Source organism: Thalia democratica, chromosome 6 (genome assembly GCF_965202585.1).
Source record: "Thalia democratica chromosome 6, ktThaDemo2.hap1.1, whole genome shotgun sequence".
Lineage (NCBI taxonomy): Eukaryota > Metazoa > Chordata > Thaliacea > Salpida > Salpidae > Thalia > Thalia democratica.
In genome coordinates this window covers 19,349,269-19,368,084 of record NC_139170.1, presented here as the reverse complement: position 1 = coordinate 19,368,084, position 18,816 = coordinate 19,349,269, and the positions used below count along the sequence as shown (strand labels likewise).

Sequence of the window (18,816 nt, the reverse complement as noted above, 5' to 3'; positions counted from 1 at the left end):
AAATTAGTTTTAACAAAATTGGTTAGATTAAAAAAATCGGTTTAAAAAAAATTCCAAATAGGAAATAGTCGGATAAAAACATTAATTGGATGAGAAATGCTCCAGATTTACCTCTCTTTCAATATAAGTTTGCTTAAAATTAATTCCGATCAACAAAAAATCAGTCTTATTTTTTTGCATACGAAATTCAGCACTATTTTGTAATCCAAAATCCAAATCATTTAAATGTTTAAAATGGTACTAAAACATATTAGAATTTTATTTTAGTTAAATTTAAAAGAAAAAAGTTATTATTTAAATTAAAAAAAAAAGTGTATTAATTGGTAAAATAGCTGGAAATGTATCTTTAGGTTTAATTTCTAACATACTTTAACTGTTTAGAACTTGTAATTAAAACGAAACTTTTTTTTTTTTAATTCAAAACAAGAAAAACGAAATATTTATAACAACCTTTCTAAATATAAATTCATTTTATGAGGTTTTAAACAATGTATTTGCAATTGATTATCAAAAATGTATAACCGCTAAAGTAAAATCAAATCCTTAAATGAGGAAAAACTTTCGTTAAACTGTTTTAAACTTTTCGTAACATATAAATTTTATATGAGATAAATAAAGTGTAAATATTAAAACTAGAATGTTTATACTATAAAGAAGCTTAAGAAAATAAGTATCTGGATGAAAACTAATAGAGTGCGAAACTAATTTGGATAGGAGTTGAATAAAAGAAAAAAAAACATGTTTTTATAATATGTATCGGTCGACAACTTAGTTTGAATATCTTACAACGATAAACTAATAAAGTTTTCAAAACTGTAATTAGGACCCTTACGTCATTTGACCACTAGTCAACCAAATTGAAAAAAGTTTCGATAGGATTTAAGTTGGAGGGAGTCATTCTTGGTAAGTTGATTGTTAAAAAGTCACATAATAACTGACTACGAACTCTAAATTTTGAGGTCTCATCCCGATATAAGTATAACGAGGTATTCAAGTTGTATTGTTTTTATGAAGGCCTGTAGGAGAACGTAAAAAAAATAAAATAAACAATAAAATTATTTTTTAAATTATTTATTTATAAAAGTCTAAAAACAAACACTATGGAAAATTTTTATTTAACTGTTTAATGGTAGATTTTTTTGTACATTTTTTAGTTTTGACAAACAATGTTCTAACTTACTCTTAAATAAAAACCAAATTAGTGCAAAACTTACAATTGTTTTCATTAAGGTGTTTAAGTTGTAAATACCTGTGGCTTAAAATTTATGAATGGAATACTCTTCCAGACAACCTGATTAGCTCTACTAATGTTATAAAATAAAAGTGGTATGTCATGTCAACGTCCAAAGGAATGGATATCAGTTGTATTATCAAGGCTTGATAAATATGTAGGTTTTACCTTTTAAAAAAGCATAGTTTTTATGATACTTAGTTTACATTTGTTTTAATTTTTTTCTCTCCTGTTTTATAAAAGATTGGTAAAATTAATTTAATTATTTTTTATTAGAATTTACAAGTATGTATAAATAAAAAAAATCTTTAATTAAACACTTGGTAAACCAATTTGTATTTACTTTGTGTACTTCCATTATTTTATAACTGTTTTACAGTGATTTATGTAACATTTCAGAACAAAAATAAAAAATGGTTAGAACCATCAAAAAAATCAGTCTCAGTCTTATACACACACTTAGAAGAGATCTTTTGTTTATTAAAAAAACAAACATTTTCAATTCTTATTCAAATATAAAACTTTTATCATTGCAAAATTAGACTTCAGTTTTTTTTTTTTTAATTACAACAAAGTACAAATGACCTCAAAGTTAAATAACTAAATACAATAAACACAAAAATGAAAACAATGACCCTAAAGTTGAACAAATAAAAAGAAACAGTTAAATATATTTTATCTCACTTACCCAAAATTTTGTTAACCTTTTATTGTTAGTTATTTAATTAGTGAGCCAGTACCCTTAAACAAGTTTACTGAAGTAGTTTGTATTTCCATCTGTTATACCTTTACCCCTGATCTATTGTACTAAAAATTTGAAAAGATAAATTTAATAAGTTAAAAAAAAACTAAGTAAAATCTGTCTGATTGAAAGGTTGTAGGCTTACTTATTTTTGATAAAAACTTTACTTTAAGTTCAGTTTACAAATTGATTATTGTTAATGATTGAATAAATTTTATTTACTTTTTTTTATAGCCGACTTAATAAAAATAATGCTTCAATATATTTATAAAATTGTCATGCATAGTAATATACAATGTTTAGCAACTTTAAACTTACTTTATACATAATGAAAGTCAAAATGCATATATTTACTTTGTTAAAATTTATTTAAAATGTTATTTTAAATTTCATATTTAAAAAGTATATACTATATTTCAACAAACTTCCATTTTTATTAAATTTACTTGAAGATTTCAAAATTAGCTTGTATTTTAAAATTAAATACTATATTTTTTTCATAATTTTTTCAGTTATAACTTGTTATAATTAGTCTCACTGTTGGTATTTTAAAACAGTAACTATGTTATAATACAATTAAAATATAAAAAAGTTGTTGTTGTTTGATTTACTGTATATTAAATTTAAGTATTTACATAAAAAATTGTATTTTATAAAATATTATTGATTAGAATATATTTTTATTTTAGTTTAACTAATTCTTAAAATTTTAATAAACTTTTCAGCTTGAACTTTCTGTTGCACAAGACCCTTGCTTGTCATCACACTTGGAAAATTTAAAAGAATGCATAGTAAATATAAGTCAAAGCAAATGTTCCAATATTATTAATGGACTTGCTAACAGTTTGAAAAAACTTTCAAGTACGGTAAGTTGTTTACATCTTATTTTTTATTTTTTCCTCATAATTACAACAAGTTTTATACTTATACATTTGAATATAAATCTAAAATTAAAACGATTTTTATTTAGAGAATTTATGGTGAGCAACAAGAATTGAATTTGTACAATTGCCAAATGACAGTTTTAAACCTCCTTGTAAAGTGTATACAGGTAAGTACATAATATGATAGTTTTTTTTTTAATTAGTTTATTATATACTTTCTCAGTTTTAACTAATATGATAAAAAAACTTATATATAAATAACACGTAAAGTATATTAATTTTGAGTACTCATAAGTAGAAAAAGGAAGTAAAATTGTTCTTACAATTTTAAAAATTAACAAACAAAAAAAGTAGTTTTTCTAAAGTCATGTCTTTCTCTTGCAGTCATGAATAGCTTACTTTAATTATGTATTTATTTAGAAAGATATATAATTTTTAATGATAAAATAAATAAAGGGAAGTTAAACATTACGTTTACAAGTTTTTTATACTTTCGTAAATAAATTTAGTATTCTAGTAAAACTTTTTTTTAATAACAGTAACTATTGAAAGGCTATACTGTTTAAGCATATGTTAATTTTTTTAACTAGTAATCATTTTATTTATTAAATATTTCAAAAGAATAAAATAATATACTAGCTGCAGCAAAAATGTAAACTTTTTTTTTCAAAACTTTTTAGTTTTCCATGGAAAAATCTATATAAATATTTTTTCATATTGGTATTTAAATCAGAACTTTCTTATCACATTTAAAGTCTTTTAACTCTTAAAATTAGAATTTGAAACCTGAAATTATTTAATAATTTTTGATTCTAATATGTTTAATTAGATTAAATTAAAAGTTTTTTCTTTTCTCGATTTGTTTTGATTGTTTGTATAGGCTGATAAATTGAAGCTTTGTATAGTTTTTTTTATCCATGTATACTGTATAATGAATTAAATATCGGACATTTGGTACTTAAATTGCACATCTATTTTTGTATAATAAGTTTTTAATAATATTGTTTTTTTTTTCATTCCTAAGTTTTAGAAAAAAGTTTTCATAATCACCTTATGATCACAGTACTTATTTTTTATACATATTCACTGACAAAAAAAAAGAAGGTAGTATTTGTATACAATATCATTTATTTAATTAATAAAAAATGTTAGACTCATGTATTACATAAGTTATTTTCGGAATGCGCTTTTTTGTTTTACCAAGAGTTTTTATACTTACGCTTATTTATTTTAAATTATGGATTTTAGCAAAATAAAAGTATACTAAGTTTAATCAGTTTATTTTTTATTGTAGGTAGATTCAGTATTGCCAGATGACAAGGTCTTGACTAAACAGTTACTACCAGAAATATGCCAGGTAAGAAGTTATTTATTAAAGACTTGCATTAAACGTTCTCGTTGGTCAGAAATGTTTCCATTTAACAACAAAAATTATTTTGAAACTTCATAGTTTCAGTATTTTAAACTAAGTTAAGATGCAAAAATAAAATTATTGAATTTGTTAACGCTTGAAAACTATATATGTTGCAGTTTCTCCAGCAACCAGTATGTCCAGATAAGCCAGTTATTTTCAATTTACACGCATCAGCATCAAACGTTCTTTACAAAATTAGCAAAATTAATTATCAAGTTGTCTTCAATAGAATTTTTTCAAGGTTGGATAATAACTAAGTTTTTTAAATGATAAGTCTAGTATTATAATGCGTTTTTCAAAGTTGTAAGTTTATAAAATAAATTTAATATTAGAAAAATGTTTGTATTAACTAGACACTTTAAAAAGTTATGAACTATTTGTTTATTTTATAAATTAAAAATGAGAAACGTAATAAACATTAAAAATAATAGATATTAGTTGCAATACTTTAATTTATATTTGATTTAATTTATACATAAAGATAATGATTTACCATACATAAAAATTTACAAAAACAATATACAAAAAGTAATTTATATTTATATTAATACAAGTCAAAACAGATTAAGAACCTGAATAAACTATAAACATCTTTGGTAGTACTAATGTGTTTAACTGTTTTCAATAGTTTTATTTTCAGAATAAAAGAGCTAGCATCTCCAAGCAATGATGAATCAGCAGCTGATAGTTCAGATTTGTTGCTTATTCAACACATTTATTTAGATCTAAAAAGAATAAAAATACTTATTGAAGGTAGTTATTTTTTTTATATTGTTTTAACTTATACTTCAAACGCCACTAATTTTCATATTAAATCGAACCAGTTTGATAAAACAGTTAGTTAAGTATTCTGGTAATAACTTTGAAAACCTACTAAAAAAAGCTATTTTAAAAATAACACTTTTATTTTATTTTCTCAGTATTATTTAAGTTTAAATATTAAAGATTTAAAACTTATTCAAAAATGGTATATTAGAAGATAGTTACACTTTTTAAACAACTACATTTATACAATGAGTATTTACTTTTTTAGAAATAGTCAATATTTTTCATCACCTGAGAAGATCAATACAACAAACTTTAGCAGCAAGTTTGGACAAAGTATGTAGTTAAAACTCATTGTAATAAGTTATAGCTTAGTTTGATCAATTAAAAAATTTAGAACATTTAGTTTAGCAAGTTTATTTTTTTAGACTTTATGGAGATGGTTCTGTTCAAGTACTACTGAACTACACACATTTTACAAACTTTATGAGAATAATCAAACAACTCCTGGCTCGCAGGTTTGTTTGCTGACATATACATAACATGCTGACATACATGCACGTATTTTTTCAGAGTATCTTTCTATTGTGTAACATATTTTTTATGGTATTGCAAGCATCTAATTTAAAAACAAATACTGATTTTTTTTTCAAATACAATAAAGTATATACTGAGTACCTTAAAAAATGATTCTAATACAAATCAGTTTTTAATAAGGTTTTATGATTATTTTCTATTGGCAATTTTCTCTTTTGTTTTTGTTTCATTTATGGCCAATGAGAAACCTACTTACTGTAGTGTAAAGATTATAACGTTATTAAAAAATATTTTACTTATTTTTTTCAAAATTTGCTGTTTAAAATATTTCAAAAAAAAAACAAGCTTTTTCCTCTAACTGATAAAACATAGTCTTTAAAAAACTTGCGTTTAATTATTAATCAGTTTTTTGTAATGATGAATCTAGTATAAAAACATATTAATATAAAGAGCGAGAGTGAAGTACTTGTCGATGCAAAACAATTATCTAAATCGTGCGAACGTCTTTTCTCATTACTAGATAGTATGACGGAAGGTTCTAAGAAAAAAGCTTCTTGTTACTGGCCACTTCAAACTATTCTTATATGTTTTTATCCGGTTGTTTTTCACTCATATTTTAGCTGTAAATTTATTGAAGTATATTTTTATTCTTTTTTTTTTATAGACAATAAGTTTTAAACCGATTAAATATTTTAATCCAAGATAAAAATTTGTATAGCAAAAAACTAGCTCTAGATAACACTTATAAAAATATTTATTTAAATCTTTTACAGTTTTTTATTTAAAAGTTGTTAACAGGATGCATTGGCGAGTATATCAAACGGAGAAAACAATCGCTCTAAAAATAATAAGGTAGTTTGAAAAACTTTTAAATATCTACATCCAAGTCTATCATAATTAACGAAAATTAAAGCCAATATTATAACTACTTTATTTCCTTTAGCTTAACTTCATCACCCAACTGAGAAAATGCTTGCACAATTCAAGTTCGAGAAGTGTGCACGATTCTGCATTAGAATCGCTCACTAGAATGCTCAAAGCTGCTACTTTTATTCCAAAGACTAGCTCCAAACTTTACCCAATACACATGATTGTTGACAGTTACTTAAATGAGTTACAGGTCAGTTAAATTTCAAAACGTTCTAATAACTATGTTGTTATGTCAGTAACTGAACTTTTAATTCAAAATCAAAATAGTATTTTACTTGTTCGTTTTATTTTTTGTAATATTATAATTAAGTGTACACTTGTTTTTTCTAAAAATTGTTCACAGAACAAAATTTTTATCATTAACAGGGTTGCCACTTTAGCTGGAATTTTACAATTTAGGCAAAAAAAAACCTGGAATAACCTGGAATTTGAGAAATTTTGAAAAAAGCCTGGAAATGCCTGGAATTTTGAACAAAAATCACAAAATAACCTGGAAAAACTTTGATTTTAACAATTTTCATATTTTCAGTAGTAAAATTTCAATTTAACTCAAAAAATCTATCATATAAATAAAAAAATTTGTCATCATCAAAATTTATTTTTATTAAAAAGCATACTTAAAGTAGCTTAACAGTATCTTTTCAATGTTTTTATACTAATTAACACAGTTTCTTACCTTAAATTTAACTTTAAACTAAAAATAGACCCATAAATGTGTAGTTTTAAAAACCTGGAAAATTTTTTGAAAAAACGAGTGGCAACCCTGTATTAAATATTGTTATAAATTTTATTTGTTTACATAAAACTTTAAATACAAAATCTGATTCAATATCCACATGTTTTTAGGAACATTTGTTTGAGAACACATCATCAAGGCAAGTATTGCGATCTTGCGAGCAAAACATTCTAATCGAGTGTCTGGTGTCTTCTTTCAGGTTTAAGCACGACGGAAACTCACCAATCATTGACAAGTTTGCATCTGCCAACTCGAACTTGCACCACAAGATTGCTCTTATCCAGTCACTTCATTGTGTTTGCAACCAAGTTGGTTTTGTAAATTACATTGTAGACATAATAAGATGTTTATATATACATTTACTTTTATTTAATGTATTTATAATTAAAATCTAGTTTTTTACATAATACAAAAGCATTGTAATTTGCAGCCGTGTTTGACTTGGTGGCCACACATTGCAAGTTTGTACTCTCTGGGATCCTGCGTGAGAAAAATATTTCTTGATTGTGTCAAGTCAAATAATACTATTTTGTCACCTAGAAGTCATCAGGTTGAATGCTTGTGTTTGTAATTACTCATTTAGTTTATGAAAAAAATATTGGTGACAAAAATAATTTATCTAATAACTATTTTACATATCTGTTTATTTTGTTAATGTTGATTTTTTATTAAACATCATAAATCAAGGTTCGGTAGGTCGAAAAAGAAACAATTTTAATATGCTTAAACAACATATTTTTTATCAAACTTTTTGAACAAAAAAAATTGGTGATAGATCATCTTTTTAAGATAACACTAAATTAATAATGTATTATTTTTTAAAGAAAAATTATGCTAAATTAGTTAAAACAAAATTTTGACTGAGGCCCGCCGGCCTCAGTAACTTATTCCTGTTAAAAAAAAATGGCGAAAAGTATTGATATTTTCCTAACACAAATTACAGCAATCCCTGAGAGAAAAGATGAATGCAAGTTTAAAGAGAAGTCACGATGAAGTGCATGTAAGTCACAAAGATATCCTTCAACTTTGTGTCACTCTTGTTTCCTCTGATCCTAATATATTCCTTCATGTGAGTTGTATGAAGTTGGATTTAATAATTCAAAAAAAACTGTTTATTGTTGTGCTACTTGATCACACTTACTTGTTAATAAATACAAAAATATTTTTATTAACTTAACGTTTTTTTTTCCCAATTTTTTTTTTTTTTAATCTAAATATGTAATATTTTTTTATTATTAAATAAATACGTCCTCGTAGTATATCTTTTTACTTTGAAATTAGAGTTTATCGAGTTTGGGAGCGAAGAAGCATTTGGCATTGCGCGAGTTCATTCACGGTCTTCTCGAGCTGGTAACGCTGAAGTCATCAGCTGGAATTTTTAACCTGCAAATCTGCTGCGACTCCCTCGACGCTCTCCTTCACCTCCACGACCCAAACATGAACCCCAGGTGGTTCCCCGATTCCCTCTACTTTGTTTTCTGGGATATAAGGTTAGATTGTTTTGTTATTTAAATAATTTCATACTTTGATAAATTTGAAGTCTATTGTGTACAAGTTGTATCATTATAGTTATAAAATCAGTTCGCATATATACATTTTAGAACTGAAAACTAGTTTTACTCAATTGAATTACTTTAAGAAAAGTTAAAGTTTTATTAAAATCTTGTTAAAGTTACCGTTTTTATTCTTAAAAATATTGTTATTAACTTATAAGTTTTTGTTTGTTGATTTATGTAAAAAGTATATTTACAATTTGAATTTGTTTTAAAAAATTAAACTTTCAAAAATCTTGACATTCACAGCACTCAAGTGGTGGAAAAATTTTGCGACTGTTTCATGAACAACGATCAGATTTCGATAGAAGTGGCCAGACACGCGCTGAACTGGCTCCACAGAATAATCGCGTGCAGATTCGAGTTTGTTAGCGCTCAGCAAGATCCAAACGTTTTTCATGCAATCAACAAGAACGCAGAGCAGATCATTAAAACATGGGTAGTTTGACAAATATAATTAAGAAATCATGCTTTACTGGTTTAATAAAAAAAAAAAACTATAACTAATTGGTTAAGCGTAAAAATTTATCATGTTGTTAAACGGTTCAAACATAAATGTTTACAGCTAATCAAATATTTATGACGTTTAAGAGTTAAAATTGGTTTTTGTCTTAAGGAAAAATTTACACCTAATTTATTTTATTGTAATCATGATTAGTTTTTACAATTTAGTTTTTTTGACTTTTGTTATTGTTACTGTTTTTGTGGCTTTTATATTTAAAATTTCTTGTACATTGTTTAAGTTATACATAAAATATTTTCCTTTTTATTTCGTTGTTAAACATCACTTACATACGTTTAAAATAAGGCCGTTGTCAAACGGTTTCACATTCTTATCTTAAGTGTAAATTATAAAAATCGAGTTTAGTATCAACTTATTTTTAATAAACAATAATAAGTTTTAAGCAAAATAAAAATGTTTGAACACAGTTTAAGTTTTTAAACCCTAAGTTTACATTTTAATTATGCAAAAATAAAATCTTTTTTAGTTCTTAAAGAGCTTTAGGAATCTTTGAAAGAATTTTATAGAATAATTGTGGCTAAATTGTATAAAGTTAAGGTGTACAAAAAACTAATTTTGTTCATTTACAAGTTATAAAGTCATTTTCTAATACTTAAATTGTGTATAAGCGCACTTTTAGATACATATATGTGTATATTAATTAAGTAACATATGAAATCTAAACCTTTTTAATTTTTCGAGTTTGTATAGTTGCGTTAAGAGTTTCCTAAAAGTTTGTTAACATAAAACCCTACATTCCTACTGATTTTACAAAATCTTTAGTCGTTCACAAACTTGTATATCATTTGTTAAAAAGTTGAATACTTAAGGGTAATCTTGAAACCATATTGTTGCAACTGTTACACCACACTGATGTTGAGATTGTGCATTCGACTTTAACCTGCCTTCTTAACTTACACGAAGAAGCTGTTTTGAGGTTATTTTAGAAACTGTTCAACTACAAGTTTAATTTTTTTAGTTTTATTTTGTTTTCAATTAAATAGAAATCAAACTTAAAAATAGTAACTTTACTTATTTGTTATTATAGATTAAACTCACTAAAAACTAACAACATTTATGATTTTAATCCTTAATCATGTTTCTATTTTCAAAGCAATTTTTTTAAAATAAAATTCAGGTGGTCTTTCAATGAGTTTGCTGCTGGCCGTAGTTTTCCCCCTGAAAATGAAATATACAACATGCTCGGATCTCTGACGCATACCAAAGTCGACAAGAACTATCATGAACAAGTTTTCTCTGTTTTTCGCAAAACTTACAAATTTTCACAGTCTACGTACCAAGTAAGTGCATAATAGTCATAGCTTTTTGAGCTTTTAAAACATTAACAAATTATTTTCTCGTTAATATTTTGCTATTGCCGAAGCAGTACACAAAAATAATTAAATATAAGAAGATAACTGATATCTATAAGACCACATTTTACTTTTAGGTTCACTTATTTTTGATTACTTTTCATCTCCGTATGTGTGTGCTTTATTAGTTTGTTTGCTTAATTTTCGTTTTGTGTTTTGTTAGGTTTTATTTAGCTCAGATCTAATTTTTTCTGCTTAATTTAGTTTTAGTTGTATTTAAAAGTTGTTATTTTTTCCAAACCTAACTTAATACTGTAATAGTTAAGTATTAATAAATGATTAAACATAATTAATGGTGAGTATTTTGCTTTTTAATACTATCTCAGATTTGTGTTTCAGTTATTTATTGTCTCTTGTAAATTCTGAAGAACCTTTAAAGTTAAACTTATAAACTTTGTGACTAATCAAGTTGAATAAAGTTTACTTAATTTAATTTTTCGTTAAATAATATAAAGTATTAATAAAATAACAGTTTTGCATAATATTTTTACAGTTTTTGTTAAGTAAGAACTGCTTATAAAGTAGAAGTATAAAACTTGTCGACAACGTAACAATAAGTTAGAACAGTTTTATAGTACTGGTTGTTAAACGACGGAAAGCAATAAAAATGGAAGATTTTATTTTATGTAACAGGCATGGGAGAATACGCGTGTAAAATGGGAGAGCAAAACAAATTTTGTGATTAATGGGAAGTTTGCAGCTTGTTGGGATTCGAATGATGCAAACACAACTTCTCCTTCCTGTCAACAAGAAAACAAAAACAACAAAAAATCTTTGTTGACTCACGTGAGAATGAGATATTTATTTATAGTTAGCGTCGTACTTAAAATGTGCAAAAATAACTTTATTTCCTCAAGCAAACATGCGTTCTTATTTGTAGCTTGTTAAATAAAATCAGTTTTTTTTTAGGTCTAAATTTTATAACTATGTCTAAATTTTTAAAACAATAGTTAATATAAAAGACTTCAGCAGAAAATAATGTTAAATGTTATATTCACAATTATTAAAACGTTTTAAAAACATAACAACTTAATTTTACTTGATAAAAAATCTAAAAATATTTGTTTCGTTTTGGTTTATTATATGTACAGACTTAAATTTATTGTAATTTAACAGCAAGACATTGAAGAATGGGAACTGATGAGTAAATATTTGTGCTCTTTAAGTGGTGCCTGTATTAATTTTAGTAAACCTGAGTTAGTATGTTTTGATAAACTAAATTTCTAACATAGTTTAAAATAAACAGTCCTATAAGAAATTTATTCTTTTTTGAATCACACTTTTTTAGAGTAACTTGGGAGTAAAAAATTAGAATTGTAAGATTAAATACACATTATATCATTTGTATTTTATATTGAAAGAAATGTTAATGAAAGATTGAAGTCTTTTGTAATTGTATTTTAAAGATAAAAATTAGCAAATTTTTAAAACAAACGTTAAAAGAATTTAAGGCCATAGGGGGGTAACCATCTTTTTTACAAGTTGATCTTATTTTAAAGAGTTGTTTCTAGGCTTCAAGATGCTTTTTAGCGTTTTAAAAAATTCGAATTGTTTTTTGAGATACAACCAGTCAAAGTCGGGCTGCATAATAGGTTCCCTACAGGAAGGGAAAACTAAAACAGCGAAAAAAGACTATTTTATTTAAAATCTATCTCCTACATTTTTAAGCAATCTTCTTCAAACTTTTACAGTCTAATCTTTGTACAATAATAAAAAAACTTTACTTTGGACTTAAAAAAGATTTTTGTAAAGAATTTTTTTTCTGAAAAAGAAAGACTTTTTTTTTTATAATATGTTTTTTTTTTAATTATTAAAATTCATGAGTAAAGTTTTTTTCTTTTAATATAAAGAACATATCCTGAAAATTTGAAGAAGGTTGCTTGAAAATGAAGAAGTAGATAGATTTTTTATGATTTTTAAAATTTCTGAGAAAATTGACCCCGAAAAGTTTGCGGTCCATACGTTTGTACCGGAAACTTTTTACAAAAAATAAAATATTTCAAAAGTTAAATTATTTTTTGAATTCTATAAAAACTGGCTTGTAGTTTGTACTGAAAGCTTTCATATAAAAGCCAAAGTTAATTTTCGTAAAAAAATGTGTTATACCTCCTTATGGCGTTAACAAGTTTATATATTTTATAACCAGAATTTTTCTTAAGAAAAAGTTTTTAGGGTAAAATTTCTAACAAAAAATTATTTGGAACTACTTTTGCTAATTTGATTAAAAAACCACAAACTTTTGATTTCTCAACTCAAATACTTGCAAAGTACTTCTAAACAACTAGCTAACTGATCATACAAAGTATATTTGTCTTAGCTCTTGAGTTTGAAAACTTTGACGCGTGAACTTTAACAAAATTACTTACTCTTGAATTAATCAGTCGAACTAAACTTAGACCTCCCACCCTTGTTAACTACACTCGAGGAAAACTGAGTTCAACATCATCAAGCACCCACCAGCAGTTCACCTCGTCGTCAGTGCTAACGAGTCGTCACAACAAAAGCTGCCCGATCAACCGACCCACGTTTGTAGACTACAATGCAACTTCACCTTCGTACCAGAATGTGGTAAAGTGTCTGCGGTGTCTCATTCACCAAATGTACAATGGCTGCAAAACCAATGACCTCACTAACATGATTGTGTTAGTTGTTGCCATTTTCTGTACTGTTGTATAAATTTAATTAATTAATTTACAATACTGTATTTTTAAGCTTATGGAAGCATAAAACTTAAATGATATATTTGCAAAAAAAAGTTTTATAATGAAAATAATGTAGTCGTAAATAAATAAAAATATAAATTAACAGATCGATTTTAGGAAAATACATTCATCCCTCTCTCTACCCTTGCTTATTTTCACTACTTAATGAAATTATTGAGACAAATGTCTATAATGCAGCAGACGAAGTTAGTATTTTAATGAGAATGTTCACGACGAACACTTATGTTTAGTTGTAATTTATTCATAAGTACAATTATTTTTTATGCTGTTAAAATCAGTGTTTGACAACAAAGTTAAAAATTGTTTTAGTTTTGTTTTATCTAAACATTTTATACCGACATTAACTATTGAGTTTGGATTTTTGTTTTATTGTTTTTTTTTTGTATTAGAACTATAAAAATAAAACTAACAAAAACGAATAAAGTTTACAAAACCTTTAGTAAATATAAAACTTGAATTCAACTATAACAGCTTCTAATTAAATTTCAACATTACAGGTTGTATTAAATCGATTTAATGATCGCTTTGTACAAAATACTGTTATAATTTTGCAAAATATTTCTATGAACTCCATGGAATCAGCGGAAATTTTCTTTAATGAAATCAGCATTGAAAGTTTAATACTTCACATTGTAAGGTAACTTGCTATGCTATTTTATAAGTTATACTAAAGTGTATAGTAATAACCCTGGAATCATGGAAAAACCTGGAACTTGACAAGTTAGGCAAAAAAAAAACTGGAAAACCTTGAATTTTAAACTGTTTTTACATATAAAGCAGCGAAATTTCGATTAGATACAAAAATTCTATGAAACAGAAAAAAAAAATTGTATCATAATTTTTTCTTCTTTAAAAAACGCATTTATGGTAGGTTTACACTATCTTTCCAATGTTCTTACACTATTGAAGACATTTTTAAGCTTAATTTTGATTCTATACTAAAAAAGGGACCAAAAACCTTGTATTTTTCAAACCTGGTAAAAATTTACAAAAGCCATTTGGTAACCCTGAATGTACATTGCTTATTAAAATGTTTCAGCAAATTCTTAAAAGTATTTTTACGAAAAAAACAAAAATATATAAATCAATATTGATACTTAACATTGAAGAACTGTTTACGATGGCCTTACTATTAATGTTATAGGTACATAAGACTTATGGAACCTTGTGAGATTACAATGAAGTCAAAGTATTTAGTCAGTGAAATGTTGTTTCATGTAAGTAATATTTTTGATTGATATTATTCTTTGTTATTTAAACAATTATTTGTCAGTTTTTATTTTAAAATATTGTGAAAAAAATTTTTAATTTTTTTCTGTCACGCTAATAAGTAAGTTTTTAAGCCAGCTTTTCAACAACAATGAAACTGCCCGATAATCGTAAACAAAGAAAAATGCTATATTAAAATTTGTTTTTCCGATGTGATTTGACCTTTAAATATTGAACGTTTTAAATAAAACATTTAGGTTTTGACCTTTGAAATGAAGTATAATGGGTATAAAAGCATTGATATTTATTAAAGAAATTTAATTTATGTTTAATTCAATATAATTTCTAATGGTTCTTGCTAAAATTATAAGTTTTCAAATATTGTTCTTGGCTTTAAGTTATTTACAACTTCTAAACAACGGTTTCAGTTTTAAAAATCAATTTACTAAACCCTGTAAATTACATTAAAAAAATTGTATAGATGTTTACAAACAAGAAAAACTTTTTCTTTCTTTCTGAAGTTCGTTTTAAGAACAAGCTGGTTGATATATTAGTAAATTGGTTAAACACTAAAGAGGATGACCAAAGTGAAAATGATGAAGTTGAAAAGTTTGTTAGAAATATATGTAATAAATCGTAATTTATTAGGAAAGTCTTTACTTTCTAAATTTAGTTGTACTTGTAATAATGATTATTGTCTTACGCACTTTTAGTTGTATTTAAAAGTTTTTAATAAATTGATGATTGGATTTAGAACAGCTAGAAATAGTGATGGAGATCTAACTTTTGATCTTATAAAATTTATTATGTGGATTTAATTTTTAAAAATAATTTCTTAGTTTTAATTCAAGACAATTTGAATTATATATAATTTGCTAGTCTTTATATTACTTTCCAATAGAAATTAATTCTTTTGTTTAACCCTATTTTTGAGAGTTTTGAATGTTTAAGTCTACTAAAAAAAAAAAACTCAATTCAAAAAATTATACACAATTTGCTATTTTCTTCAGTAGTTTACATAGAAAATAACCCATATAAAAACTAAATTATAATAAAAATGATAAAAATATAATGCAGTAAGTAAATAAAGAAGCAATGTAATCAAAATCTTTTTGTCTTCATAGTTTTGGTTTACGTAACAAAATGCAAATTGCTTTAAGCTTACTAAATCAGATATGTTGCTAAATTTAAAGTATTTAAGCCTTTCTAAACTAAAATAATCCGCAATTAATTTTTACTAACAAACTAATTTGTAGTACGTTAACGGAAGAGTCGTTAGTGCGTACACTGAGTCTCCTACTTCAAAATTTGCCGCTACAACCTGATGACTTTGATGGTGGAGACTTTTCTAAAATGAAGAAGCAATTATTTAGCAAGTTTGTTGTATAAAAAACAAACAACTATTATTTTAAAACACAAACCTCGCAGGAAACTAAATAATTGAAAGTTATTACAATTACTTATTTCTCCTTTGATTAATATATAATTAAATTTTTTAGAAAAATTTATTGTTTAATCTTATTATCCATATTTTTAATAGAACTAGAATTAATGTATAAAAATATGGTTTATGTTATAAGCTTTCTCAAAGAAGTTAGAAAATATAAACTTCAAATAAAATTGGTAATATTTAGAGTTTGTTTTATAAAATTTATTTTAAATACAGCTAAACATAAAAATAACCACTAAATGTTTTTATTGTTTCTTTCTTCAAATTAGCTTAAAATATTTAGGTCTTTTCTGTACATTTGACTTTAAGGTATTTTTTATAAATAAAGAAAATAAATCTGATGTTTTTATACCCAATAAGTTTTGATGACGATTTTAATTTACTCTTTCTTATTTACCGTTTAATCATTTGATAACGTACCAAAATATAAATAAAATGAGAAAAGAGTAACTTAATGAGTCTAAATAAAACTTTTCAAAAGTTAAAACTAAACTTCTACAAAATTTCACTGACAGAATTTTTATTTTTAGTATGCAATATATTTTTAATGTTGTTTACATGTAATATGTGAATTTAATCAAAGATCAATACCGTAACCAAATGTAGGTCAAACATTACTTTTTATTAACTTTTTTTATTTTTACTAACTTTATGACTAGTTTATGTGACTGTAGTAATATTTTAGTGAGTTGAGAGTGCTTTATATTTTTCGTAGAAATATAGAAAATGTGTTTACTATATACTAGCTTAACATTTTCATTTCCTATAAATTTCCTATTTTATTTCCTAGAAATATAGAAAAAGTGTTTACTATATACTAACTTGACATATTTTATTTCCTATAAAATCTGTTTTAAGTTTGTTTTTAACTTTTTTATCTAATAAAGCTATTTTATATTATTAAACTGGTATTAGCTTCTGACTAAACAGCTAATATTTAGAAAGTAAAGAATCTATATTTTTCGAGCAACTTCACATTGCAACAATTACTTTTACAAACACATAGATACTTCACCATATTTATGAACTTACTGCCTCACAAAACACAAGTGAAAAACGACAGCAAAACGGCAAAATTCACCGTGACAACGCTGTGCAATCTGCTTAGTTCGAATATCGAGCACGGAATCGATCACGCTATGAGTAAGCGCTTTGAATTCTCTGTTGATCGAGTTTTATAAATTTTGTAATGATAGACTTCCGTTTGAACTAGTCCGAACTGCACAAGTAAATTTTGAGTTTATGTAAACTGATAACAATGAAGAGTAGTTTGTATACTTGGTATTTAATATAAATTTGACTGGAGAGTGAACTGAAGTTTAATTTTTTAGTGAAATTAAATTATACTTGTGTTTTGTAGTTTGTAAAAGGCTAGTTAAGTTTAATATAAAAAATCTATTATTACAGCTGTTTTCTAAGTTTATAATACTTAGTTTAGGCTATATCAACTTATTTCAGTTACAATAAATCGTTAAGTTTGTAAATTTTGTTTGATAGGACTAATTTTTTAAACTGTAAAATAGATGTTTTGATTGAAACTGAGCCATTACCTTTTAGTTAATTCTGTATTTGAGTTTATACATTTCAAATCTAATTTGTGAAAAGTTTTTAAGCGAAATATTTTTAAAGAAACTGAAATTATTTAATCGAGTCCGTTTTATTGCTCAGTAGTTTTCGGACTTCTTAGAAGCTGTACTAAATAAATCAATAAAAAATATCTGATTAAAAAAACTAGAACAAAAAAAAAAGAACTTTGATGATTTAAGTAGGCTTATTGGTATAAGACCTAATAAAATTACATAGTTAATAATAACAAAAGTATTTCTAAGCTGACGAAAAAGGTAAAATGTTTATTTACTTTTTAAATAACTACATAAAGCTTTCTACACAAAATAAAAAAAGGCACAATGTTGTGCATATGTGCGCACTTTAAATAATACTCGTGTTGAAAACCAATTTGGTTCAGGTCTGACATACAAACGGGACATTAGGACTCGCACTGCACTGTTGGAGGTGCTCACAAGGATACTGCGTCAGGGGGAAGTGGGAGGGATGAGTTGTTTCGATGCCTTGCACTCGACCATCACAACTTACAGGTTCCAGCGCTTGGTGGAGCTAGTCACAATGCTCGGTGATAATGGGGAATTACCTATTGCAAACGCGTTAGCGAACGTGGTTCATATGTACAATCAGGTAATTAATATTTGATTCATATTTGTTATAGAGCATTTCATACTGTTGGTAATCTATTTAAACTTGCTTTTAAACTATTAGTTGATCAGTTTTTACTCTATAATAAATGTGTAATTTTTAATTTTTTCATTAGTAATAATCGCTATTCAGTTTTTGCTTAAATTGCTTAACTCTTTAAAAAAAGCAATGTATAGAGTTTTCGAAGCCAAAAAGTTAAGATTAGGAAAAATATATACTAATGTTCTTATATAAGTAATAGTTTTAAAAATTATTAGCTTTATTAAAGTTTAAATTTTTGAACTTTTTTTGATTTCTTGTTTTTTAGCCTTTAACTTGATTATTCAGGACGAATTAGCTCGCGTTTTTGTGATTTTGTTTGATGCAAAACATCTGCTGTATCATTTGTTGTGGAATATGTTTTCAAAAGAGGTTTGTTACTGTACTGAATGCAGTTGTTGTTATACTTTTTGATAACATAATAAAGTAAACTAAATTTAACATAACACAATTGTTCAGTAAATTGAGTTTATTTATTGGTCTTCCAACTGTTTCAATTATAATAAGTTTTAAAACT

General features: G+C 25.4%; 1 protein-coding gene across 2 annotated transcripts in view; it reads left to right on the top strand.

Moving 5' to 3' along the window:
* Positions 1–1,255: 1,255 nt before the first annotated feature.
* LOC145838475 (neurofibromin-like) overlaps positions 1,256–18,816 on the top strand; it is a 41,149-nt gene continuing 23,588 nt past the window's right edge. For both annotated transcript variants that reach the window (XM_082946075.1, XM_082946074.1), the window contains exons 1-29: positions 1,256–1,388; positions 2,699–2,839; positions 2,944–3,024; positions 4,152–4,214; positions 4,388–4,512; positions 4,912–5,024; positions 5,305–5,372; positions 5,465–5,554; positions 6,024–6,170; positions 6,372–6,425; positions 6,517–6,693; positions 7,350–7,547; positions 7,670–7,789; positions 8,183–8,308; positions 8,521–8,729; positions 9,042–9,231; positions 10,125–10,231; positions 10,433–10,595; positions 11,301–11,453; positions 11,784–11,863; positions 13,064–13,309; positions 13,476–13,575; positions 13,888–14,027; positions 14,535–14,607; positions 15,081–15,208; positions 15,856–15,975; positions 17,056–17,192; positions 18,016–18,242; positions 18,588–18,671. In XM_082946075.1, the coding sequence (XP_082802201.1) occupies positions 1,329–1,388; positions 2,699–2,839; positions 2,944–3,024; positions 4,152–4,214; positions 4,388–4,512; positions 4,912–5,024; positions 5,305–5,372; positions 5,465–5,554; positions 6,024–6,170; positions 6,372–6,425; positions 6,517–6,693; positions 7,350–7,547; positions 7,670–7,789; positions 8,183–8,308; positions 8,521–8,729; positions 9,042–9,231; positions 10,125–10,231; positions 10,433–10,595; positions 11,301–11,453; positions 11,784–11,863; positions 13,064–13,309; positions 13,476–13,575; positions 13,888–14,027; positions 14,535–14,607; positions 15,081–15,208; positions 15,856–15,975; positions 17,056–17,192; positions 18,016–18,242; positions 18,588–18,671 (3,720 nt within the window). In that variant the 5' untranslated portion in view covers positions 1,256–1,328. The remainder of the gene's footprint in view (positions 1,389–2,698; positions 2,840–2,943; positions 3,025–4,151; positions 4,215–4,387; positions 4,513–4,911; positions 5,025–5,304; positions 5,373–5,464; positions 5,555–6,023; positions 6,171–6,371; positions 6,426–6,516; positions 6,694–7,349; positions 7,548–7,669; positions 7,790–8,182; positions 8,309–8,520; positions 8,730–9,041; positions 9,232–10,124; positions 10,232–10,432; positions 10,596–11,300; positions 11,454–11,783; positions 11,864–13,063; positions 13,310–13,475; positions 13,576–13,887; positions 14,028–14,534; positions 14,608–15,080; positions 15,209–15,855; positions 15,976–17,055; positions 17,193–18,015; positions 18,243–18,587; positions 18,672–18,816) is intronic.